The sequence below is a fragment of the Sparassis crispa genome, assembly GCF_003851025.1.
Source record: "Sparassis crispa DNA, contig_000008F, whole genome shotgun sequence".
In the NCBI taxonomy this organism is placed as follows: domain Eukaryota; kingdom Fungi; phylum Basidiomycota; class Agaricomycetes; order Polyporales; family Sparassidaceae; genus Sparassis; species Sparassis crispa.
The window spans coordinates 605,598-630,672 of NW_020939755.1; the positions used below are offsets into that span (position 1 = coordinate 605,598).

General features: G+C 50.8%; 4 protein-coding genes across 4 annotated transcripts; 1 reads left to right on the top strand and 3 right to left on the bottom strand.

The window, feature by feature from the left end:
- Positions 1-5,128: 5,128 nt before the first annotated feature.
- Positions 5,129-7,781, bottom strand: SCP_0902070 (hypothetical protein; the record flags this gene model as incomplete). The annotated part of the gene is made up of 4 exons (XM_027761440.1): positions 5,129-5,394; positions 5,445-5,794; positions 5,854-6,971; positions 7,023-7,781. 4 exons carry the CDS (start codon positions 7,779-7,781, stop codon positions 5,129-5,131), a joined length of 2,493 nt encoding a protein of 830 aa, XP_027617241.1.
- Positions 7,782-10,688: 2,907 nt separating this feature from the next.
- Positions 10,689-11,404, bottom strand: SCP_0902080 (hypothetical protein; the record flags this gene model as incomplete). The annotated part of the gene is made up of 2 exons (XM_027761441.1): positions 10,689-10,736; positions 10,802-11,404. The coding sequence occupies 2 exons, from the start codon at positions 11,402-11,404 to the stop codon at positions 10,689-10,691; spliced, it is 651 nt and encodes a 216-aa protein (XP_027617242.1).
- A 2,946-nt stretch (positions 11,405-14,350) lies between these two features.
- Positions 14,351-17,859, top strand: SCP_0902090 (P-type cation-transporting ATPase; the record flags this gene model as incomplete). The annotated part of the gene is made up of 3 exons (XM_027761442.1): positions 14,351-14,498; positions 14,688-14,825; positions 14,879-17,859. 3 exons carry the CDS (start codon positions 14,351-14,353, stop codon positions 17,857-17,859), a joined length of 3,267 nt encoding a protein of 1,088 aa, XP_027617243.1.
- A 292-nt stretch (positions 17,860-18,151) lies between these two features.
- Positions 18,152-18,934, bottom strand: SCP_0902100 (hypothetical protein; the record flags this gene model as incomplete). The annotated part of the gene is made up of 4 exons (XM_027761443.1): positions 18,152-18,182; positions 18,252-18,302; positions 18,357-18,756; positions 18,805-18,934. The coding sequence occupies 4 exons, from the start codon at positions 18,932-18,934 to the stop codon at positions 18,152-18,154; spliced, it is 612 nt and encodes a 203-aa protein (XP_027617244.1).
- Positions 18,935-25,075: the final 6,141 nt, after the last annotated feature.

The window sequence follows — 25,075 nt, forward strand, 5'->3', positions numbered from 1 at the left end:
TCATTGCTATACCGGAACACTGTATATACGTACTAGAATTGAATCTATATTCAATGTTTCTGGTAGTGAATTCAGTTGAGCGGAACCTAGTAGAAATCAACAGTAAACAATTGGGTTCTCACGAGTCACGACTCGCCTTTCGACGCGAGGTAGTGAAATCGGACATTTTCTGGGTGATTTTCACCGCTTTTGCTCACCGAGAAAATTGGTGAAACAAGATATTGAACCCTCGAAAACCTAGTGACATTCCATATGTAAAGTAGTAATACCTCCGAAGATATCTAGTGAACGAAGTTGGTGAAAAGCCCGAACTTCGTTCACTAGATATCTTCGGAGGTATTACTACTTTACATATGGAATGTCACTAGGTTTTCGAGGGTTCAATATCTTGTTTCACCAATTTTCTCGGTGAGCAAAAGCGGTGAAAATCACCCAGAAAATGTCCGATTTCACTACCTCGCGTCGAAAGGCGAGTCGTGACTCGTGAGAACCCAATTGTTTACTGTTGATTTCTACTAGGTTCCGCTCAACTGAATTCACTACCAGAAACATTGAATATAGATTCAATTCTAGTACGTATATACAGTGTTCCGGTATAGCAATGAACACATAATCCTACGCTCCCTCGTAATTTGTGAAACCACATCCGCCTAAAATCGGGCCATGTCCGCCTAAAACCACGTCCGCCTAAAACTGCGCTCCACGCTGCACGACAGAGCCGTCTGCTGGTCGGCATAGGATGACATCAGAATACCGTAGCAAGGCCGAGAGGTCACTCGTTGCATCAAAATTTGCACGTACCTGTCTGTTGTTTGCCATGGTAAGCATTGAACCTTCCCCATAGAGCAAGCCATGGAGCCCAGCAGACGAGACAACGCCAGAGATCAATTTGACTAAGCCAGTCCAGATTAGCTGGCCCAAGCAGAGTTCTGGAAAGTGCAAAGCTAGAGACAGTGTTGAGCAATGCCAGCGCACGACGAAGCTCGACGACGCCAGGCGCCACGTTGAAACTTGAACATTTAGGGCAGGGTTGATTGGACTTGGTAGTTTAATGCGACAGAAAATCACCAACAAGGAGGTGGTGAATTCCCGAACCGTTTCGACGCGGATCGTCGTTGGAGAATTTCACTACCATACTCGGTGGATCAGAAATCAGGGGAAATCACATCCAAATCACTATCCACTAATTAATGCCGAAATTTATTGGTGAAGGGCGGTTTTCACCGAATAAGTTCGGACGGTTCACCACTTCTTAGGCACACAGTGCGATCGCTCCACAATCAACACATTTCCAGCACTAATATCTTGATGGAGAAGGTGGCATTTTTCGTAAGCCTGACTGTATGCTGGATAGTACAGAATGAATATCTACAGGCAGAAGGTGATGCAGACCACTACTCACCTATCAAGTAATGGAATATAATCAGGACCAGCTCAAATCCTCTTCGAAAGTCACTCAGAGGACGGCCAACCTCTGCGACAGCCAAGCGATAGTGCAGCCGCTTCCTCGTCCATCTTGTGCATATTCCAAATATTGTGTGTCACAGTGAACTGTTCGAGGGCATCTCCATGACATACAGTATCAGAGTAGGTACGTTCACGACTTCAAAGCGTTAAGATTAGCGAAGTATGTCCCCCTCCTTCTCGGCTCCAAATATTTCGAATCGCCAGGCACCCTTCAAGAAAACAAATATCTCCGTCTCACAATCAACAGCAACGTAGCCACACATAATTAGGCCAGCCAAACCAGGTGCCTCGAAATGAGGCTTACCCACCAGATAAAAGCTTTGCATCCGAAGATGGCTCGGCTCTAACATCTTCAGTGTCGCCCATATCTGCGTCGGCCTTGGCTTCCTCCGGGTCAATGCAGATCTTCCACCAAGGCCAGCGTTCATCTAAAGACTTTTCGAAGTACTGACGGATGTATATAATTACCTATAATTACCCATATCTAGCTCGTCGTTTGCCAATTTTTAGGGGTTCAGCCTGCAGTCGAGAGACTACTTGATAGATCAAGCAGGAATCCTCACGTCGAGTCCTCGAGCCATCCAAATAGATCTTACTTGTGTTACGGGTTTTCTGTTCTAAGATACAGAGAATGTGAGCTGCTGAGATGTGTCGCAGTAGAGGCTTAAGTCGTCACATTCACATCAGGGAAAACCTCCCGCGCAAATTGGTCAGAATTATATATTAATTGTCAGGAATAGTCGAGATTCTCTGCGTTCCAGCGATTATCAACATTGTTGAGAATTACATGAAATAGACGGCCCCTGCCGATTTCACCCCTTAATTCTCAACATTTCTCAACATTAGACACATTTGTTACAGGGTTTTCTCTTCAATTCTTGCTATTATACATGTTGTGGCAATGAATCAGGCCTCATTTACTCAACAATACAGTAGGAAAACGAGCTTGTTATTAGACGGTATGAAGTACGATACTCAAAGAGATACGTAAGTCATCATCAGGTCACTTGCATACTGCCCTGGATAGCCCTGCATGAGTACTTAACAGGAAGCACAACAATGGGGGCGGATGTTATGCACCAAAAAGATCGAAGAGAGGGGTTAGAAAACATGTTACATGAGTTCGTGTGATGCACCGGGTGTAGGAAACAAGTGCTTGACATGGATGGAGGAGGTAACATCGAAGGCGACGGGCTCGGCCCAACGTGATCAGGCCCTGCACCCGCATGCCGAGAGACGTAGACACACATACAGTGTACTCATTACCTGGAGCATTTGAGCGTGTGATGGTGTGGAGTAAAGGAAACTTACTGGTACTGCGGGGCTTGGTTGACATTTCCACGCTGCTGCGGATCACCCTGAGTGTGTTCAATATGCCTCAATACGATCTACAAAATATTGAACAGAGGGTGAATTTGGTATGCACGGAAGGAAAGGGGATCATACAATGGCGGGACACTCCCAATGGCATGTTGATTACTTTGAGGTGGGGATCATCAGTACAGTGAACAAGGGAGAAAAATTGCCAGCATACTATCTCGTATCCTAAGAGGCCATGAGGGTTTCGCAGTCATGTTCACAAAGACAACGTCATTAGAGGTGCCCCCTCCGATCGCCCCAGTGGGCGCATGCGGTACGAGCCGAAACCTCTCGACATAAAAGCTCAGCGAAACTCACAGCCGTGGACCTCCTGAGCCAGCCGCCCCTTCTCCGCGCATCATCTGTGCCAGCAGAAACGATAGAGGGGACGAGCCCGCTGGAATTGCCGTACTTGTTCAGCAGTGCACAATCTGACGGACCAGGAGGGGAGCGAGGGGGCGGCTGTGCGTAGTCATAGTCAACGGCCTCGAAGTCATATGTGCCTGTGCAGATTGTTCGCAGATGACGGCTCGGGGTCATTGTATGCAAGAGGGTGGTAACCGCTGCGGGGGTTTATGTGGTGCGGGTCGACTCCAGCGTCCGACTGAATTTGATGTGTTGAGGGGGGCCGGAGTCGGAGCATCCATAGAAGCCCCATATTTTCATTTTACTAGTATCCGAGTTAGTCTTTCAGCGAGGCACATAGAGCGTAATGACGCACCTCGAGTGTTACCCTTATGCTGCTACACAAGACTATGCCTAGCATTGCATGCCAATATCAGCTTCGTTAAATGCATCCGTGAGGAGTAACTGTAAGCAACTGCACCTCGGGCTACGAGTAGAAGAGGATAGAAATTAGTTAGCTACCTAGGAGCCTGTTCAGCTCCTTATATACTGTAAACTAAAAGACTAGAAATTACCAGACTGTTCTTGGGACATTGTCCTTACTAATCCTAACCCTACGGACCTTTCCCGGACCTTTCCGTAGATGCCGGATTGCTAATCCGCATACCTTCAACAGTAACAGAGAAAGCACGTACCATAGAATAAGTGTTGCGGGTCCCACAACAAAGCCGTGAATATGAAGAAGAGAAAAGACGGCAGTGAACCAGTGCTTGCTCCTGTTTGGTCCAATCAACGTCATCACGTGCCATTGGACTTTAGCAATTCCTGAGCGACGACGCGTGCCTCACCCTTGCAAATTGTATTGTCACCGGTCAGGTACCAGTCACCTCTACCCATATCCTGCACTTTGTACATATCTCCCTTCTTGATATCTTGCAGCTCGTATCCCCCACCTCGCCCGGCATACCCCCGCCTTACCTGCATCGCTGACTGCGTCTGTCCGGCCTCCACATCTCGCCTTACATCTCGCCCTTGCATCCCGCCTCCTCCACCTCTCCCACCTCGCATCTTCGTACACCTTGCATCTGCTGTATCGCATTTTTGCCCGCCTCGTGTTCTTACCCATCTCACTCAGTTGGATGCATCGGCAACATCTAATACACCATTCGGATCACTTCGAACCGGCTGCACTGCATTTACGGCCATCTTTGCTGAGTGTCGAGCCGGTGAACCCTGCTGTTTCTGCTTTTGCTGTGTGATCATGGTAAGCAGTAGTTCAGCTGACAATTCTCTTTGAGAGTGTTCTAGAAGAACTGTTTTCCAAGAGCCCCCCAGTAGAGTTTCTGATTACCATACAATTTACATGTAATTATGAGGTTTTCAAATCAGATCATCATTGAAGTCAAGAAATCGAGCGACTTTCCTCAGTGCGCAATGCACTCCAAATTTTCTCGTTCTCGTGAATTATCCACATTTATCATACATTTCTTCACAATTGTGCTGGGAGGTTTTTCTTGATGTCATTGAAGTTGAGAAATTGAGTGACTTTCCTCACAATGCACTCCAAATTTTCTCATTCTCGTGAATTATCCACAATTATCATACAATTCTTCACAATTGCGCTGGGAGGTTTTTCCTGATGGCCAGATGAAGCAAGGACTCCTTAATGAAGGACAATTAGAGGACAAGCCACGCGCTACCGCGACATGCATTGACGCGCCGAATTCCACCATCTCTCATTGCATCGGGATAGCACTGGGGAGAGCGTAGCAAGCGATTCCAGAACTTGATACAGTACCTCGCGAAGTTTCTCGGATGAATTTATACAATAGTCCTACTAGTATGACGTACGAGTAATATCTCATCATTCGTGACCTCCGAAGTCAACCACGAAGACCCTCCTGTACCTCCAAATATCTTCCTATAGATGAGCTTCGTCGACAATGTCCACACCAAATCATGTCACCCCGTCAATGTCGTTACTCCATCCTAATGCAAACCGATAGCTGTCCAGCGTCTTCCCAAGCTCGTTGTTGTCCACATCCTCACCGAGCACCTCGAGCTCCGAGAACCTACTGCTCACGATCAGCCGCAGCTGAGCACCGATAGAGGTTGGAGAGAAAGGCAGCGCGTTGCCTGTGCTCCATATCAGTGCTGTCGCATGAGTGCGCATGCGAGGATCACGCCGAGGAGTGCTTGAATGACCCGCGTAGGGACACTTGCCTGGCTGACGCACGTGACGTTGCCCACCATGACGCCTTCGATAATCTGACCTGGATGACTGGCGTCAGAGCGATTCACGGGCAACCGCATGTATACGTTGGCATAAATAGCCCAAAATGCGGTGTACAACTCCTGCACAGCAGGTATGAGGTAGGAGGGGTCCAGGAACGCGCTAAGTGGTGCTGATATATTTCGTAGGGTTAGGATCTGATTGAAAGTGTCGAACGCCTGACTGGCGTTCGTCGCAAGCGGAAAAACTGGGAAAATGAAATAAGGCAGGTTGCCGTCGTCCGTACCATGATCAATGACGATTTCGGCATCGCGCACAGAGGATTGATCGATGGTGAGAATCGGTACAGTGCTTGTGTTGGACTTGGTTATGGTGACTTGCTTTGTTGATCTATCACAATACGAAGTGAGACAGCGTCATCCACACATGGTACAAACCATCAGACTTACTGTGTTATGTTGTAAGCACATTCCACGATGATGAGATCCGTGATCTGGCTAGCATTGTTGTCTTGTGTCTTCCCATAGTAGAATATGTATCCGCCATACAGCGCATTGGCTTCCCCAAAGTACCCCGGCTTTTGCGGGAGAGTTAACATCACCTGGTTCGGAACCTCACCAGACGGACACGCCCAGTCATTTGCGTTTGAACAGGTGACAGGATCAAGCGATGGGGGTAATTGGACGATGAGTCCAGGCTTCTCATTCGGAAATATGACTCCTTCAAGGAACCCGACTGTGTAATTGTAATCCGATGACTCCAGCGCTGAGCAGTTGAAAAGTTGCGCGCTGACCATCGGCAAAGGGACAGTCACATTTACGCTGTCCAACAGCCACCCAAGTGGATCCACGTCGACCACGCCGACAGCATCGGTTGCCATCACCCAATCCGGGAGCAACAGTCCGAATTGTGGTATCTGGGACAAAATTGTTGACCACCCAGGGACCGGACAATCTACAAGACCAACAGGGCAGCCACTTTGAAACCCCGTAGGAAATGCGCTGCCATTCTCGTTTATAACAAAGAAAGACCCGAAGTTGTAGGTGTTGTTGAACGTCCCAGTCCAATTAAGTGCGACTGGGCTCTGATGGAGAGTGGAGGTAGTGATGAGCAGACCGGCTACTGCAATCTTGAGAAACGGGAGGGTCATGAGCATGGCTGCACATAAGAGTCCCACTATACTGTGATGCTGAGTGGCGTGCCACACGAGACCGACTTGTGTACAAGACGCGGGCGCATACATCACCGTGCTGTGTGCCCGCATTGGCGAGCGTGCCAGAGAAATATAAGAATCAAGCACCTGGATGGCACTCAGATACGAGGATAGCATGATGATGAGAATGAAGATGTAAATCAGTGCGACGTAATTTCGCAAGGTTTGCAGGGCACTTGACTTGGTGTCGGAATCGCCGAAGCCGTGGTGTGACATGCTGTAGCGATATGTGTACTGTAACGCAACGATGGTTCCCACAATGAGAACAGCCAGGGTGGTACCTGTAATGGGATGTAGAGTGAGTGGTCTCCACATCGGCAAGGTGCCATCACCCTGTTGCCGAAGTGGCGTAATCTAGCCCAAATGGTTTAGCTTCCAGAGTAGCTTGGATTGTAACAGACATACCGTAGAGTCGCTTGATTTGACGGTGGCGAGCCCTTCCTCGAAGCGAAGCTGCATCTCGGATCGATTCGAACTCACTGACTTTCCCTCCGTATCGGACACTACCTTGTCCAAATCAATCGTGCCTTCCTTCGCAGCCAACAGAGTAGCCAGCGCAGCGAGAGATGAAGGATCTCGTGGTAGCACTGTCTGCGGCCACAGAATGTACACGCCGATGACGACGAAGATGAGGGCGGACAAAGTACCTTGGGCTAGACGCACACTAAGGGGGTGAGCGATAAGTTTCAGATCACTGCTGTGCACCATGCCATCAACCGTAGTTGAAGATGATCCAGAGGTATCAGGGTCAACCATGAGGTTAGCCTGTGCAAAATCAGGCCACATGTTTTCAAAGGTGGAAGTGGTTGCATTCTGCAACCTGTCCACGTCCCTGAAGTCCTCCAAGGTCATATTTGTAGCATGAGCGAGAAGCCACATCCAAGCGGGATAACTGACATTCATAAGATCGGTGACAGCAGTGGGGTCTCCAGTTGCATCGCTGGGCCATGATTCTAAAGGGTCAGTTGAGAGGCCAGGTAACAATGTTGATGTTCCATTGACAAGATTGATCCACTGCAGCACGCTATTTGAACCCGAAAAAATGTATGGCTTTGAGGAACCCAGCACAATCGAGGCTGATACAGATACAGATGGTTTGAGTGTGAAGGTGACATCCATGGTATGCTCCATGTAGGTAGATGCGCATGATATTGCAGCCTTCATCGAGCAAGAGTTGTCAGAGTAGTAGCATATAGTTTGAACTGCCACGGAAGATAATCCAGGACATGTATGGTTAAACACAAAGCCAACATCCCAGGTCGTAGCATTCGGTTGGTCACCTGGGTGGAAGATACATCCATATACTAATCTTGAGAATTGGGATTCAGAGACTAACTAGGAGTTCCCATGGCATCTCATCAGCAAAAGTGCACAATTGTTACAATAGATTCTGACGATTGTAATACTTGCCTGTACGTAGTAAGAGATTAGAACGGCATTGCAAGCCCTCGGATTCTATTACAACCTCCGTAATCCTTCCCAATGTATTGCAATGCTCAGTAATATAGACAATTCGTCGCAATGGCATCGCAATGTGCTGCAATGCTATGTAAGGTAGATATAGGAGTACAAAGTGCTTGTAATGTTGAGCGAATTTTTGTCAAATCACAGGAGCAACTACGAAGGGAGACCCAAAAACAGTCGATCGACTGGTTGGCACGCGCACGGCGTAAAGCTTAAAGTCCAGCCAGAACGATCTACTGAACGGTTTGGACACACCGCGCCCTCCGAGATTAGTATTGCTTCCTTTGCGGGCCACCTTCGAATCTCTACGTTTGCTGCGAGTTTTGCATTCCGTCACTGCATAAATGTGCCGAGAATATATTGATAGGATCTTGAGGCATCCGGTGCTCCACGTCAAAATGTTCAATGCCGGTAATCTACCTACCTAACTAATTACCTATAGCTACCATACTCTAGTGGTGAAAATCCAAAGCCCTAAGGCCTAAGCCCGTAGCGACTCTTCCCGATTTGGAAGTAAGAGCGATGACGTAGTAGCTTGTTCTCCTTGCATACCTTAACCCTGGCGTATATAATGGACGGCGAGTCCCCTCTGGCGTCAAATACTCCCTCGTTCCTTCTCCTTGTATCCTCCCACTTTACTGATGACTTCAAGATATCAAGAACCCCGTAGAATTGGTTCCCGCCAACGCTGCTCCCCTCCCGCCTACGACTGACTTTTCCTGTCCTTCTGCTGCTCTCCAAAAGACCCTTCTCCAAGAGACTTCCTATGAGCTTTGCCTCCGAAGTGATGCACTCTTGCTCTTCCGCTCCTCTCATGCCTATCCGAGTATGGTAGGTGCTAAGTATCTCTGAGTCATTTCTTCTTTTCTGCCGCTAATTGGGAATACGATCATATTGAGCACGAACAGGTGCCTGTACAGCCTCCCTTAACTGCCTTGACTTCATGCTTTGTGTCCATGCAGGATGCATATACCGAGTTTAGTCACCATCAATACACAGCGAGGCGGCGTGCAATCCCCAGAAACTGTGGGGGATATCATGAGTACGTATCATTGTCTGCATGATAATGTAGCTGATGGATTCCTTATTATAGACAGGCCCTTTGTGTGGATACCGGCGATACAAAGCCCCTTCCTCGTGGCGGTGAGTTCTTGTTACTTGTGATGTTCCGAAATGACATCATAGCTATTGCTCGGGGAAGGTGACGTTACGCAACCTCGTCCGTTCGTTCATCTCGAAGCGTCGTCTACAGCAATGCACACCCATCTTGTTGCCCAGTTGAGCCTGCATGCATCGCGCTCATCCTCTTCGCCCTCTCCTCCACAGTGGCATCAAGCCGTGCGTTTAGGTGCTCGATCATGTTGGCGTTGCACACGCGGTGATACTCTAGATATGCGAGCCTGTGAGTGCCTGCGCGAATTTCCGGAGCATGTGCCATGACTGAACTCTCAGATGCATCGGAGCGTGATGGCGAATTTTGGCACCGCGGAGTTTTTCCAGAACTTTGTCGGTCTATTCAACGAACTGGGGAATGCATGCACATAGCCGGATTCTGCTGTTCAGTGGTGGAATGAGAGTACGTGTTCATGCCTGCGCCACCATACTGAATTATTGTATTATAGTCAAATCCCTTGAACCGAGGCCGACGAGAATGATCGCGCAAACTGCCGGACCGAGAACGGTCGCAACGGTCTGGCAATGCGGAGAGAATTCGGTGCCACATACTACTGTCCGCCTCCATTTCAACATCACTATAGACAGTAAGTACCTCGATGTATGCATCATGTACTGTGACATCTTACAGCCTTATGTGCGCAGACTGCCAACCTCATATTTCTCCCCTCTCACTGTCTCTCTGGTTGTGGTTCACTGTCGCTCGCTTAAGGTGCCTTCTCACCGCCTCTCACTCACTCGTATCTTTCCTGCGTTCTCTCGGACTCCATGCTCATTTTCCTGTGGTTGTCTTGCTCTTCTTGTCCCAGCTTGTGATGTTCAGCTCTCATGCTCCCTTCGGCTTTTGTGCTGTGCTCCTGCATTGTTCAGTGTCGTGTTGTTATCTCCATGGGCTCATGTGGGCTTCATGGGCTCTGTATTGATAGTCACACCTGTTGTATGTAATATTGTACTATGATTACTGCATTTCTTGCCCTGCCCGCGAGGAGCAAGTCTGTTTATACAGCCGTCGTAAGTCCTCCATTGGTACTGCTTACAAGAGTATCACAATGCCTTATAAAGCTCGGAATCCATTATAATAAGTCCCGAGAATTCCGTGCATTCGGAATAGATTAGGTTGGTTGCGAATGGATTACTGAATAATTTAAGACGTTGAGAAAAGTTCGGAACCACCGTAGAGAAGTTACTATCCATTACAACTTTGCTCAATGATTTTGATCATTGTAATGGATTTTGTAGATTATAATGCTATATAACCGATGGTAACAAAAGTGCACTTTTGCTGATGCTCCTGTAGGGTATGAAATTGCCCAACTAAGATTATACGTCCTCGTGCACCCCCAAGCCTCAACGTCAACTAGGTATGCTGTGGAATTAAGGGAGTCTGTTACCGACAGGAAATCTCCACGAAAATTGGCAGTTGCGGAGCTGCAGTTAAGGCTGGCGGAGTACCCCTTCGTCTGTGCGACCAATGATGTCGCACTAGATGAATATAGAGATCCAGACGGAAGAGCGAAGGGTTCAATAATGACATTGTCAGGCGTTACCCACGGCGAGCGCGCGAGGTCAAAGACAATATGACCAAGGAAAGGTGTGATGTAAGATGCATCGGAAGACTGAGTGTTGTTCACCTCCCAGAATAAAGAATTCGGATTCAGGTGAGACGTGAGCATAAGGTTGGTAGACGGTGTGGTAGACTGTATCTGGATCGTCCACAACGATGTTGAGGCAACTCCAGCCAATGCGGCAAGCCAGACTCCAAGAAAACATAGCAGAACCGCCAAATGCAGATTCTTGACGGCGTACCACAATCCTACGAAATAGTTCCATCCGAAATAGTCGAGCTTCCAGACCTTCTCGGGAGCGGTGCCGCGTGAAAGTTCGGCCCAAGGCGTGAGGAGTCTAACCTGCAGGTCGTATGCTGCCCATACCCACTCGACAATCATAAGGCATGCTGTCGGTAAGTATGTCCAGGCGAATTTGATCCCTGAACTGCGTGGTGGGTTGTATGGAGACAGGCGGATGAAGACTTCAAGCAGTGCAATCAGAACGAGATTGTAACCGACGAAAGCAATCGTAGAAACGAATCGTAAGGATGGGGGTGACCATATTTGGCGGGTCAGGTGAGAATCTCTATTATTTCGTAGCATAGAGTCGTAAGATGAAGGTTTCACTTCTGAACACAAGTGAGAAACGTGTTGGTGATTGTGGTGATTACTTTAGAACGATGCTCATCAGGAGGTTCGGCCACCTGGACTGCATGATACAGGGTATCTTGGGAGGCCATTTCTAACCAACTTCACGATGGGGTGTCGTCACGCCGGTCGCGACGCAGATGAGAGATACAAACAAGGGTTGCAGTCGCTCTACCGCCATGCGCGTTACTAAACAAGCTAGCGCAGTTGACATAAGAGCCACGACTGGGTACGCGGGTCCATGTTTCACTTGATAGGCGCCAACAGGAGGAGCGTTGCAAGCGGCTGATGGGCACGGTAGGCTGGGACATTGTCTCCAAATGTCTGCCTTGATTCCCATCAGGACCCGTCATGATCAAGGAACTGTGGTGGGTGAGTTCGAGCGCTGAAGCTCGGCAACATTGTGACCAAGCGGCGTAGAAAAAGACAAGCTCACCGCCGAGACGAGACCCGTCTCGTCAAGGAGACGCGACAAAAGAACAGGAACGACTTGGGAACGACAATGTGCATGAGGCCCAGTGCGAGCGCGTGCCGCGGTGGTTGAGAATTTGAGAATGATCGCCGTTCAAGTTCAGCGGTTTAGCGTGGATCTTCAATTGGCCCAGGCTTGCATTCACCTTCAACTTGTAAGTTATCAGTACTGTTCGCAATGCGCATCCTGAACCTCTCAGTACTTTTGACTGTCTGCATTATTGGAATACTTGGTACGTCGTAAGTATCATATAGCTCACAAGAATGTTGCGGGCTGCAGTGCAGTCAGATAGTATGCTCTATTTTGTGAGTGCCAATCTTCCTCGGATGAGACGACACGCTGGGTGGATTCACCCAGCTGCGGAGACATAATGTATGAGTCGGATTATGAGCCAGAGAAAGCGATCACTCTAGTAGTTGATCTTCTTGCAGCTGCGGAAAGAGAATCAGGATATCCACGGTGTCACATCTTGCTCTCGGAGTCCGTGGTGACTCGGAGTAGAGATCTCCGTTCGGTCACACTCACGTGGCTGGCAGTGAAGCGGCCGCGATTTTGCGTCACTTCATCTGGTTTCAGACCAGCTTGTTCTACTACGGTGCCGCCCATTATTCCGTGCAATGGCCCCTAATATTCCCCAGGAGATTCAAGACATGATCGTTGATTTCATGACAATCGAAGGAACCTCGCATTTTGTTCCTCGACGGTGTGTCGTGCATGGATGCCTAGAACTCACCCACACCACATCTTTTCAAGACTACACGGATCTTGGAATTGGGGGAGTTATATCTGAAAGTTGATCATTGGATACATCACCCCAAATTGTATCCTACCGAACCGGATCCAGCAGGCGCATGATCACCTTCAAGGTCACGAACCTTATCTCATTTGTCTACACGCTCTAGCGCGGGTTCTATCGAGTATATCGAGTCTTTGTGAGCTGGGTTCTTCAGTTATTTCCAGTGCAACTCTGAATGATGAACCCGTAGCTCAAGCTGGACAATCCTTCCGTGGATCTAATTTCCTTTGCTGTCCCGAAAGGGTTTCCACTCTTCGTCGGCTCGTTCTCCGAGCTGGGACTTTTGGGAGTTGGCCGCGATATCCGCCTTTATATGTCGGATTCGTCTGACCAGGACGACCACTTTTTTCTTGAAGTGACAGATATCACAGAAAGACTTGTGGCTACACTTGCCGAAAAGAGGGCTATGCCCTGTGGGGTATGCTGCAGAGGACGTCCACTGCTCGCACTCTCCAGTCGCTCAGTACTTATGAGTCAATCGTATGAGTGAGACGAAATCGTGGTCCTGCGGTTTCTCCGAGGAGCAGAGGTGAATATCAAGCGTTTACACGCATCTTGCATATCAATGTACGCGCCAGTGAACACAATGTCAATATGTTCTGTCGCTCGGTGGATACTCACTGTGGAATCCATTCGCTAGCAACGAGCCCTCTAGGCGCATTCAACCTTTCCAATTGCTCACGCTCACAGTCGTTTTTCTTCACCCTGACTGCTCACCCTCACCTGGCGCTCCTTGATGTCCGACGTGCAAGACGTTCGTTAATGGTTCGTTGAGACGTCGAATTTTGCTCCATATTTAACACGAAAACGGAGCCTTTCGCTCGATTGGATGGGATTCAAGGGGGTGCAACAAGTCCTGCGGCAGTTTGCAGACCTGCGGAGCACACGTTTCCTGCATCAACTACAGAATGGTGGGTCATGGTCTCCGGGAACACATGGAGTGCCCACGTTGCGTCAGAGGTGGGTATTGTAGTTCTCGTGAAGGAGAAGAAACACTTAGAGTCGTCGAGTATTGCGAAGGGAGCGACTGTAAGATGAATGTACTTATGATTTTGCTGAGATCTAATAACAATTGATGTGTGTGGTTGTATGTCATTGACAGAAAAACATATGAAAAACTGACATGTAAAAGATACCCCGAAGAAGAGTACCGCACCAGTACCTGCAGCGAGGGCATCAGTACCGCATGGGTGATGCACATATATACCCTGCCCTAACACCTTTCGCTCTCTTTCTCGACCACTATGTACTCTCCGTCTATTCTGTCTCCGCACGGTGGCTTGTACCTATGAACGACAAGCTCTCACATTCTTCCCAGTGATCGACCGGCAAGTCTTACCTCCGGCCGGCCGGCCGGGCATGGTCTAATCCTCCCATTTGAGGTTCAAGACGAACTGGATGTAGCTGCAGGCGCGAGGACAGGCGTGCTTTGTTCTAGTCGTGATCACCGTGTCATCGGACAGGATGATATGCGGAAATGGAGCTGGCATGATCCTCGACGTTGCTGTCTGGCGCCACTTGCACGGGGACGGACTCGGGCGTGAGGCCCGGGCGTGTGTTGTTCGGATGCTTGCTATCTCAAAAGGCTGCGCATTTGTCCAGTCTTTCCGGTAGCTTTTCGCTTTCCACCACCATGCCAAGTTCGTGCTGCAGCGACTGTGGTAATTCGAACGTTGGCACCGTTCGCTTGGAGACCACGGACTCTCTCGCTGAACCAGCGGTGCCAGCGATCTCGTCTGGGGATCAGTCGTGCTGTGAAGGCGATTCTTGTAAATGCGATGGTGAGTCCACGTCATCAGCTTCAGCCATACGCTTTACCAGGTCCGAATTTTGTTGTACGTTGAGTTGGCCTTTGGAATGGTGCAGGCTAGTTCCCGATCTCACTTCAGACGGAGAACCGGTCCCTCTTCGCAAATTTCGTGCTATTTTCTGAATATCCTACCAGTTCCATCTGATAATTATCTCATCAGCCAGCTGTTTGGACCTCCTCGCTAGAGCAATCTGTGCAGACGATGCTGGGCATTTGCATGATGTAACAAACCTCGATCAGGCTCCTCAGGGTACGGGACCCATTGCAGACTGCTCGTCGTGCTGCGAGCATCAGAAGGGTACGCAGCATGTCCCGGAGAAATATTCTTCAGTCTGACTGTTGTTCACGCAGGTTGTACAGATTGTTCGCAAAAGAGAATGCCTTCAGCTGGCAATGAGGCGAGCACAGGCTGCACCTATACCGGTCTTCGCAAACGCTCCGCCAAGCACGATGACTCGCACTCCGAGTCGCACTATCCTACCGAGGCCTGCGGTGAGCACACGTCCATCGCTCGGAGTAGGTATCACGACACCCTCTCAGCATTCGGATGCATCTGCAAGGCGATGCTCGCGCACGGTCTGCAGTCCTGTTGCAGCACCTCTACCGCGACTGAGGCTGCCGGCGTTAGTGCGTCGCGTACTGTGCGGCTCCCTCGCTTCAGTTATCCACCTGCATCCACCAAGAGTCGCCAATCCGTGGGCTCTTGCTGCCGCGGTTCGAGCGGCGACTGTAATGGCGGGAAGAACTCTATTAAATCGAAGTCCAGGTCCCGCGTGTCAATCGATTCTTGTTGCGCCGATAGCCACTGCGGCGGGGGCGACCGCTCTCAGTATGGACACGACGTCGAGGTAGATAAGTCAACCAACATCGAGGTGTCGGTCCTAGAGAAGGGAGTGGGCGGGGTGACCGAGCATGCCGTCATCGCTATCAAGGGCATGACCTGCACCGGCTGCGAAAACAAAGTGATCCGCACCCTCCACGGGATCCCCACCATCTCCAATGTCAAGACCAGCCTCGTGTTATGCCGCGCAGAGTTCGACTTCGACGGCGCCGCATTGGGCCTGCAGGTGCTTGTCGGGATCGTCGAGAAGCGCACTGGGTTTAGCGTGGAGGTTATTGCGGGTGCGTCTATGCACGAGTTGCGGCTGAACGTCGATCGCGCCTTTTGCGACCAGCTCCTGGCTATGGGCCGCCCTGATGGCGTAGAAGACGTTCTGCGCGTGGACAAAGATACTATCCGCATTAGCTATGACCCCAAGCTCGTGGGAGCTCGTTCGATCATGGATTGGTATGCCTTCTGTTCCCCGACGTTCGCCCCAGAGCCTCGCGACCCAGCGCTCTCAGCCGGCTCGAAGCATATCCGCAGCCTTGCTCTGCGGACAACCTGCTCTGCTGCCCTGACCATCCCCGTCCTCGTCATGGCTTGGGCGCCGCTCCCGCCACGCTCACACGCGTACGCCTTGGCATCCTTAGTCCTCGCGACCATTGTGCAGGTCGCAATCACCGGGCCCGTGTACTTCAGCGCATTCAAGAGCCTCTTCTTCTCGCGGCTCGTTGAGACGGACATGCTCATTGTGCTCAGCACTACCGCGGCCTACGTCTACTCCGTCGTCGCCTTTGCGTTCTTAATGCTGGACCGGCCGCTATCATCTGGCGAGTTTTTCGAGACGAGCACGCTCCTCGTCACCCTCATTATGCTCGGGCGCCTTGTGAGCGCGTATGCGCGCCAGCGGGCGATGGAAGCGATCTCGATCCGATCGCTGCAGAGCAAGGACGCTATAATCATGCACCCTGACGGTAGAGAGGAACGTATGGATGCGCGACTCCTCCAGTACGGCGATATCTTCAAAGTCATGCCGGATTCCTCAATTATCACAGATGGCACGGTATGCGTGGGTCAGAGCGAGGTCGACGAGTCGATGATGACGGGCGAGTCGCGCGCGGTCGAGAAGAGCTCAGGGAGCACCGTCATTGCCGGCACGCTGAACGGCCCCAGCACGCTCCTCGTCGAAGTCACACGTCTACCCGGCGAGAACACCATCACCGACATTGCGTCGATGGTCGACGACGCCCGTTTTTCACGTGCGCAGGTGCAGGCGACCGTCGACCGTATCTGCGGGTGGTTTGTACCCGTCGTCGTCGGCATCGCGCTCGTCACATTTTTCGTCTGGCTTGCTGTCGGCATTGCTGTCCGCCGCCAGCGCCACAGTGAGGCCGCCGTGGCGGCGCTGACGTACGCTATTGCAGTGCTAGCGATCTCGTGCCCGTGTGCGATTGGGCTCGCAGTGCCGATGGTGGTCCTCATCGCAGGCGGCGTGGCTGCGCGCCTCGGACTTGTGTTCAAGGCTGCAACAACGATCGAGGGGGCGCGCAAGATTTCTCATGTCGTGTTCGACAAGACAGGCACGCTGACACTGGGTCGGCTTGCGGTGGTGAGCTGTGACGTGTTCGACGCGTCTGCAGAGAACATTGATGTCCGGGCGGCCATTATTGAGCTCGTGGCGTCCAGCAGACATCCAGTAGCGCGTGCCGTTGGAACTTACCTCGTCGAAGCTGGAGTGAATGGTGACGTGAAAGTGGGGGATGCCGAGATGGTGACTGGAAGAGGCATGCAGGGTGTATTGGCTGGCAAGCCCCTTCGCGGTGGCAGTGCGTGCTGGTTGGACGTCGAGGATCATCCTGTCGTCAAGCCTCTCCTCCTGAAAGGCCTTACTACGTTCTGTGTCATGCATGGTGATAGACTTGTGGCAGCCTTTGGACTTGAAGACACGATGCGCCCCGAGTCGCTGTTTGTGGTCGACACTCTCTGCAAGCGGGGCATCCGCATCTCCGTCCTCAGTGGTGACCACGCTACTGCGGTAGAGAAGGTCGCTTCGGCTTTGAACGTTCCCAGTGACTGCGTGCGGTCTGCGTGTCTGCCTGAAACGAAGCAGGCGTATATCAAGGAGCTACACGCGGCAGGCGAGAAGGTACTCTTTTGTGGGGACGGCACGAATGACGCCGTCGCGCTCGCGCAGGCCGATATTGGCGTTCACCTGCATACGGGGGAGGGTGCCGGCTTCGCTGCGTCCACTGCGGCGGATGTTGTTCTGACTCATCCGTCGCTGATGGGTATCCTGTTCCTGTTCGAGCTGTCCGAGGCGGTCGCGCGCAGGATCATGCTGAACTTCGCGTGGTCTGCAGTGTACAACCTCATTGCAATCCTGTTCGCTGCGGGCGCATTTGTGAAGGCCCGCATCGCCCCTGCGTACGCCGGGCTCGGCGAAATCGTCAGTGTACTTCCAGTCGTGTTGGTTGCCTTGCAGCTGAAATGGTTCAAGTCACGAGTATGAGTTCCTTTCGCACTTACCTGCGCAAATACCTCATGCTCCCCTAATATTTTGATGCTTCAGTGAAGTGTGCGTGCCTCTTGCTCTGCTACGTCGTAGTGCGTGCACGGCCCATGTAGGACTTGGCCTGGCAATGATATCCCGACAATGACTTTAAATACACAAATTACTTATCGGCAGCGGGGTATGTATCGAAGCGTGGAAGGTATACTCAGCAGAATCCTAACCGTCCGAGAAGTCCTTTGTACACATTCCTTTCCACTGCACCAGAGATTCCTATCTTCTACCTCGAGAGTTAGATGATGTCCACGACCGAGGGCCAAAGTCTAACGAAGCAGTATCATTAGTATTAGCGTTGGCCCACTGCGAAGGCCGGTCGGGAAGTAGGTACGCACCCCAGATAGCCCACGAGCGTCTGCAGGAGAGCCCCCAAGAACGGCATCCAACTAATGGTCTCGTTCAGCGGGAAGATGGCGACAGGATCAACGATTGCAACTTACGTAGACATGTTGTAGTCCCCCGCAGTAAAAATTCCCGCTAAGACATATCCAATCAAGGCTGACCCTATCACCGCTCCGGTCAAAGCAAACACCCCGTACGTCAACACCACCAAGAGACCAAAAGTAAGGCGGGACCGCTTCTCGTTGAGCATCGTCCTGGAGCGATATTGAGACGGCATATCCTTCTTGGGGATTGCATCATAGGCCTGCAGCTGTATGTCGCCACTAGTTGGAGCCGTAGGGGGCGAGGAGAACGGGAAAGTGAAGGATGCTCTTCGCCAAGATGCACGCTGGAGCCTCTGGGGAGGAAATACGATATTCAGGAATGCATATATCCCGCACAGCATAAACGCTGGCGTGTAAAGGACGAGCGTCCAATACAGTGTGAAGCGAAATACCACTGTGGCCGGTCAATGCCTATTTCCTTTAACGCAATCGCACGACGCACCGTTGGCATTGTACAAGTATGAACCATCCTTGTGTGTGGGTGCTCGATGTGAGATCGGAAATAGCTCGACCCCAAGGGAATACAATGATGGCCAGTGAGGGGTCTTGTCTGCCTGCGCAGCCGCGAGCATACGGGCATAGACCCGCGGTCTTGAGAAATCGTGACCAAGACGTTAAATAAGTCAGTTATTCGTCCGGGAAGCCTGTGAAGAATATGGGTAGGAACTGCTGGCACCACTTCAACGACGAAGGTCGCTGCGAACGGCGGGTGACTGCGAGTGGATGGAGGTGGCTGAAGGATGTGTCACTCCATAAATGGTAACTCTTCAGATTCAGACGAATCCAGGACGGTGAAGTGAACAGACTCAGAGTACGGGCATTGCAAATACAACTCGCGACAGAGACAGTCATCATGAAAATGTTTATACATGAGTACGCCTTCGTGTCACTGAGTAGTGAATTTTGTCGCTCGATACCCCTGCATTTCACAGGCCTTGTACCACCGCTCCTTGTATGCCTTGGATAGTCAATGTTCAGAGCTGGGTTGAGCGTGGGACTTGGACCTCTGTGCCATTGCTTCCATCTGACTCGAAGCTCGGGTTGAAGCGGAATATGATGGTGCATCGAGAGTGGTCTGCAAAGGGTGGGTACTTTCTCTCTGCAAATCTCCCACAAAACTTAGAGGACGCCCGGTGTCCACGGTGAATGCTTCGTTGCCAGTGCCAGGTCGCGTGAACTTTGACTTTTAGGCCACTGCGCACCTCCAGCTGGATGCATGCTGTCAGACTGCTTGCGAATTCGACTTGAAGATACTAACCCTTGAATATTTTGGATTTTGCAGATTGCCCGAACGGATAAATAGTTCACGACTCGCATTCCTGCTGTCCGCTAGAGGATCGTCCGCAGAGACTGGCTTAAGCCGCTTGTTCAACTGCTGCGAAACGTGCCACTAGTACGCTTCCGTCTGACATCAACGGGACTCGGTCACAAAATCCTTGACAACAGCTGTTGTTCCACTTGTCGTCCAGGCATGGAGATCACAGTCTCGAAGAGTATAGAGATTTCCTCATACGACTCCAAAAGGGATGCTTTCTCCTGCACTTTTCATATCTTCTGTTCCGTCTGTCCTGCATCTTGGACGTTCAATATTTTGGAATGTGAGTACCAATTATAGGAGGGAATCTCGAGGCATCCTTCGCATTAGGCCGCTTGTATTCTGGTATCAGCTCGAGGGAAAATGAAGAGGAACAGTCAGCATTCCCAGAGGCAATGACGTGATCGTTAACAGTGGACTCGAGACGTCAGTTTTGATATTCGTAAAGATGGTAGCGGAAGCAGAACAAAGCCAACAGCTCTTTAAAAAGATCGTTGGGAGGATATGTCCTAATATCGTGCCCAAATTGTAGAGGTCTGCCATTGAGATCCTTTTAAGTGTCTGCCTTTCGTTGTGGACGACTTCACGAGTGGATAGACGGACCGCGCCGCCTTCTTCGGAACGGACGAATAAAAAGTTCACCAATAACATCACATGTAAAAATTGCTATGTTCCCTCCGAAGAGAACTCAGCTGCGGCACGATAGATGTTCGAGTTAGACAACTTGATGCTTACCTTGAGACCGAGCCGTGTCGTTGTCGCATTGTCACTCCCCGCAGCTGATTCTGAGGTCTCCCAATCATTCAAGAGGTCAAACCAAACAAAGTTCCCAGCATCGTCACGTCACTCCGCAACTAATATGTTCCCATAGCTGACGTCCCCGTGTAAAATCTGGCATTTATCATATGCCTCGTTGTGAGTAGCAAATTGACAATCAGAATACCATTATGAATGCCAAAGTATTAAACACACCTGTAAGGCAACTGTAAATAATTGCTACCAGCTCCTCGCCATTTCGGAAGTCGCCAACACGAGTCACGACAGCCCGACAAGTCGATAGTGTGCGACTTTTTCCACCTCAGAATGGTGCCCCGAAAGTTCTTGCGTCATGGTCGAGTGGCCTGGGACATTCCCGTGATATACCAGGGTGTAAAAATTCACGGCCTCGTGAGCGTTGAGGATTCGAAGAACTATCCCTTCCCTCTTGAAGCCGTGTAGGCCAACGCGCCATGTATCTTTGAGGAAGACCAAGGTCTCTGTCTCGCAGTTGACCGCAACATACCCGCACGTGTGGCGACGAGCTATAACAGGTGTCTCGAAGTGCAGTTTACCAATGAGAAAGAACCTTGCTACCATGGGCAGCGGTGTCTTGCTAAGTTCTGCATCTGATTCACCCTTATCGATCCTTGTCTCTTGCGGGTCAACACGAACCTTCCACCAGTCATGTATTCATTGAGAGAATCTTTGAATAGCCTTCGTGTGTAGTCCCCGGTCTCTAACACCGCCAAGTTCTGCGTGAGATTGTCCCCGTGTGAGTCCTTCTCGATGGCTGTCACAGTGGAATCGTAGCATTTTTCCCCTTCTACAAATGTAAGAAGGACCATAGACACTCCCCTAGGAGCTCTGGAATCCGACGATAGTGAAATTTCTCCGTGGCAATTCCACCTCACCTGTCCCATCGCAAGATACGCGCGCAGTGGCCAAGGATCAAGACGGCAAAAATAAATGACCGATGCTGAAGGGAAAAGAATTGTTCGGCACCTGAGCTCAGAGGCGTACGTGTCGCTCACATGAGGCATCTGAAGTCTCCCTCCAATGGAATGGATCCTGGCGTTCTATAATGAACGTGAACGAGATGGCCCGCCACGCCCAGAATGAACTCCCGTCCAGCGGTACGTCGCTACTGAGGAAGAGAGCTGCATCCAGCCGTCGACAGATTTTCGTCCGTACGTCGCTCGCAAGAGTAAACTTGTAACCTGTACATAATGCATATTTCTGCACACTTCCGCTACATTTACAGTAAGATTATGGCAATACGCGAGCACGATGAGCACATACGAAGTCGCTCTTCGCGCACTTCAGCCCTGGAGGCTGCACAAAGAGTTTGATAAATCCCTCGCAAGAAGTCTCCACAAACGTCTCCGGCATAGCTAGGAAAAGCTACAGTAGAGTTCACCTGCAGCAATGCAGAGGGGGGAAGTCGACAAAATCAGCCGCAAATCTCGAGCGGCGTGCTAACAGCTGTAGAGAACGTGGTGAGCTGTGACACCCACCAATGAACCTTCTGTGTTTGTATCTTGTAGATTCCAGCGGCCGTGGCTGGAGTTAACGTTGAAAATGAGATGTGGTCTGCTCAGGGCGAATAATCATTCAGTGCGTGTCGGTGATATCTTAATTCTGAACAAGAGTAACTCACATAGTCTCACTGCGAATTTGCTGCGAATGGAAGGGAAAGCGGAACCAATTGGATCGATTGCCCACATGGTTCAGCGCGCGTGACGTGTGACAGATCGCGTTCTGCATGATTTCTCACTGGAGACGGCGAGCTATATCTGGACATCTAATATTGTGCAAATATCCCATCTAACATTGTACATATGTGATAGAATGTCAGACAGTTGTAAATTTTTGTAAACAGGCTTATTCTCGCGACCTGATTGGCTGAGAAAGGATGTAAGGCAAAATTTTCGCAGGCAACAAGAGCCGGTCATACATGTACAATGTAAGGCAGAATTTTCCCACAATGTCCACAGGTGCGATATTGCCCGCTGTCTCCGGTGTCTCCAGATATTTCAAGCATTGGGATATGTATCGCTTTCTGTACATATATGTTATGTACAAGTGTACTCTGGACTGACTCGGATACTTACCCCTGGAGTTGAGACTGGACCATTAGAACTTCATGATAAACTCTCCTGGCGTATGACGCGTAACTGCGGAGGTCCTTTTTAAAAGGTAGATTCAAACATCTGTTGACCTACGTTCAAGCTCGAGGTGTGAACGGACAACGCTACTCTATGGTCAGTCTTGAATTCTGAAAAACTCACCATTAAGCTGATTGCTCCGCCATGTCGTTATCCTGAAGACTTCGGGGGCATCGGAGAGCCAACAGATGCAAAAGATTGCCTTCTGTGAACATCGCATTTCCAGAACGGGCGAAATCTCCCTGAGGAACAAGGTATCTGATCGAGCTTATTTGTACATTTCATGGCACTTGTCACCCCATTGCATGCGATAGTCAAAGTTCTATCCGCAGAATCCTAGTGTGAACTAACCCATCTTGCGCGTGTACCTCATCCCACCACTGCCTGCAGGTCAGCAGGTGGTCCCGACATATTCGAACCTGTTCGAACTTGTTCACCACCAATCGAAGACCCGGGGCATATCAGTCCACTTGAACGTGAATGCGACCCTTTCTCTGTTAGAGTGGAGCGACTTATCTAGCAGTTGGGCCTGATAGTGAGTGGCAATGCAATAGAATCGTGCTCATGACCTCGCCACCTGCTCATTCCCGCTGCTGATGATTGATCCAGATTGAAGGCGTTGCAACACGTCCTCGGTACAACCATGGCCCCTGCGATGCCAAGAGATCCGCCTGGGAATGGTTGTCGGTCAGCGGTGAAACAATGCCACTGACAGGAGAGGCTGCATTTCAATGTGCTTGCCAGCGTTGTGACTTCGATATGGGCTCGGCATACTTATCTCTACTTGCAGAGAACCAGAGGTGCTGCCCCGATCAACCCAATCTCCGTCTCCCTATGATCAGACCATCGCCGCTGGCCTTCTGAGCGCGTTAATACACTGAACACGACTGGTGGTCGCTCACACGCATCTCAGTGGCTGCATAGAGATCGTTGGCTCGCTCACACAGCTGTTGGAGACGAGGCGCTGTCTTCCCAGTCGCTCGCCACCGTCTCATCTCGATCGCGATGCCTACACAATCTATCCACCGGATAGCCGACCTGTCCTTCTGGCTCAGAGCACCGAAAGTAGTCCAATATTAGATCAAGTCCGCGCGGATGGAACTTGCGTCTGCTCGACGCTCTAGGTCGCCTGCTCTGCTCGTTCAATGGTTTGCCACATTATTGACAGCGCTTCTATTGCTTCTTGATTAATTATTCCCTTCGCCGCGTCTCAACGCAGTGGTCGTGCGGTGCGATATCTTGCGTGGCATGCGAACTATGAGAGTAGCGCTCTGATGAGCGCCATCTCCGCACTCGCATGTCCATTTACACAAAGCGGGATATATCCTACATGTGCGTATACGGCACTGCTCCAAGTAGGCGCTGCACCGGCGTGCTTTTCAGGAATCTTCTGTACATGACTTTGCTCGAGCGGTCCTCTGCTCCCCACGCCGAGCTTGCTCTACTCCGGCTACCCATGGCCAGCTATATATAATACATCCTCTTTCAGCTGACAGATATCCTTGGACGTCGTGGGTACGCACTCTCCCATAGCAGGTCACGGACATTTCGTGGCCTTCGCAGGACGGAACCTGTGCACCGACCAGCTACTGGACTTCCATCTCCGCATTATCTCTCTCAACGGAGTGCCCGACGTCGGGGCTACTACTTCGAAACTCTGACCTGGCAGCTTTCTTGCGTGGGTACGTCCTGAGTTCTCAGGCTGGTGGTGGTGTTTTGGGGACTGCCCTCCCCGCCTCTAATCAAGCGCGAATAACAAGCTTCTCTTCCAGCGGGTCCAATCGCACGCCCGGCATTTCGGAGCTCTACGATGGCCGTCGTGGAAGTTTCCTATCCTCGGTCAGCGAGAATAGGTGAGAATGCCCAAGAACGAAGACTTGAGGCAGAGGAAGGACAGCCCTTTCTCCCAGGCTGCGGCGCGGAGAACGAACTGAGCACTGAGCAGCGTAATGGACGGCACAGGCAGGGCCTGGCAATACAGTCAAGATGAATTCCTAGCCCAGTGAGCTGCTCATCATTGATGTTCGTGCGTGCCATAGCTCACTAACGTCGCGCATTGCGTCTACGAAGCTGCAGGCATGCAGCGTTTGGTCTTCCGATTTCACCGCTGCGATCGGCTCATGTGTAAGACTGTGTGTGAGTGCGTGGGACGTTCCAAGTGAGACCGCTGGCTGTGGACGACAATATTTGTGCACTGCTAATGCTGTTGAGGGCTGTGTATCCTCCGCAGGACACGTATGGTGGATAACAACAAGAATTTCGGGCCTTAGCACTGCACTGGACTGAGCTCCAGCCGGTGCGCCGGATGGCGATTGCGGTACACCGGTGCGTGAGTACGCCCCCAAGAGTCGGTGCACACAAGCCGCCGCTCGATCTCGTTCACGATGTCGTCCTTATTTTGAGCTCTTGTGATCCCCGTTATCGATGGTTTCATTGTGTTCATGTGTGTGTCAGTGCGGAGGATCGGCAGCCTG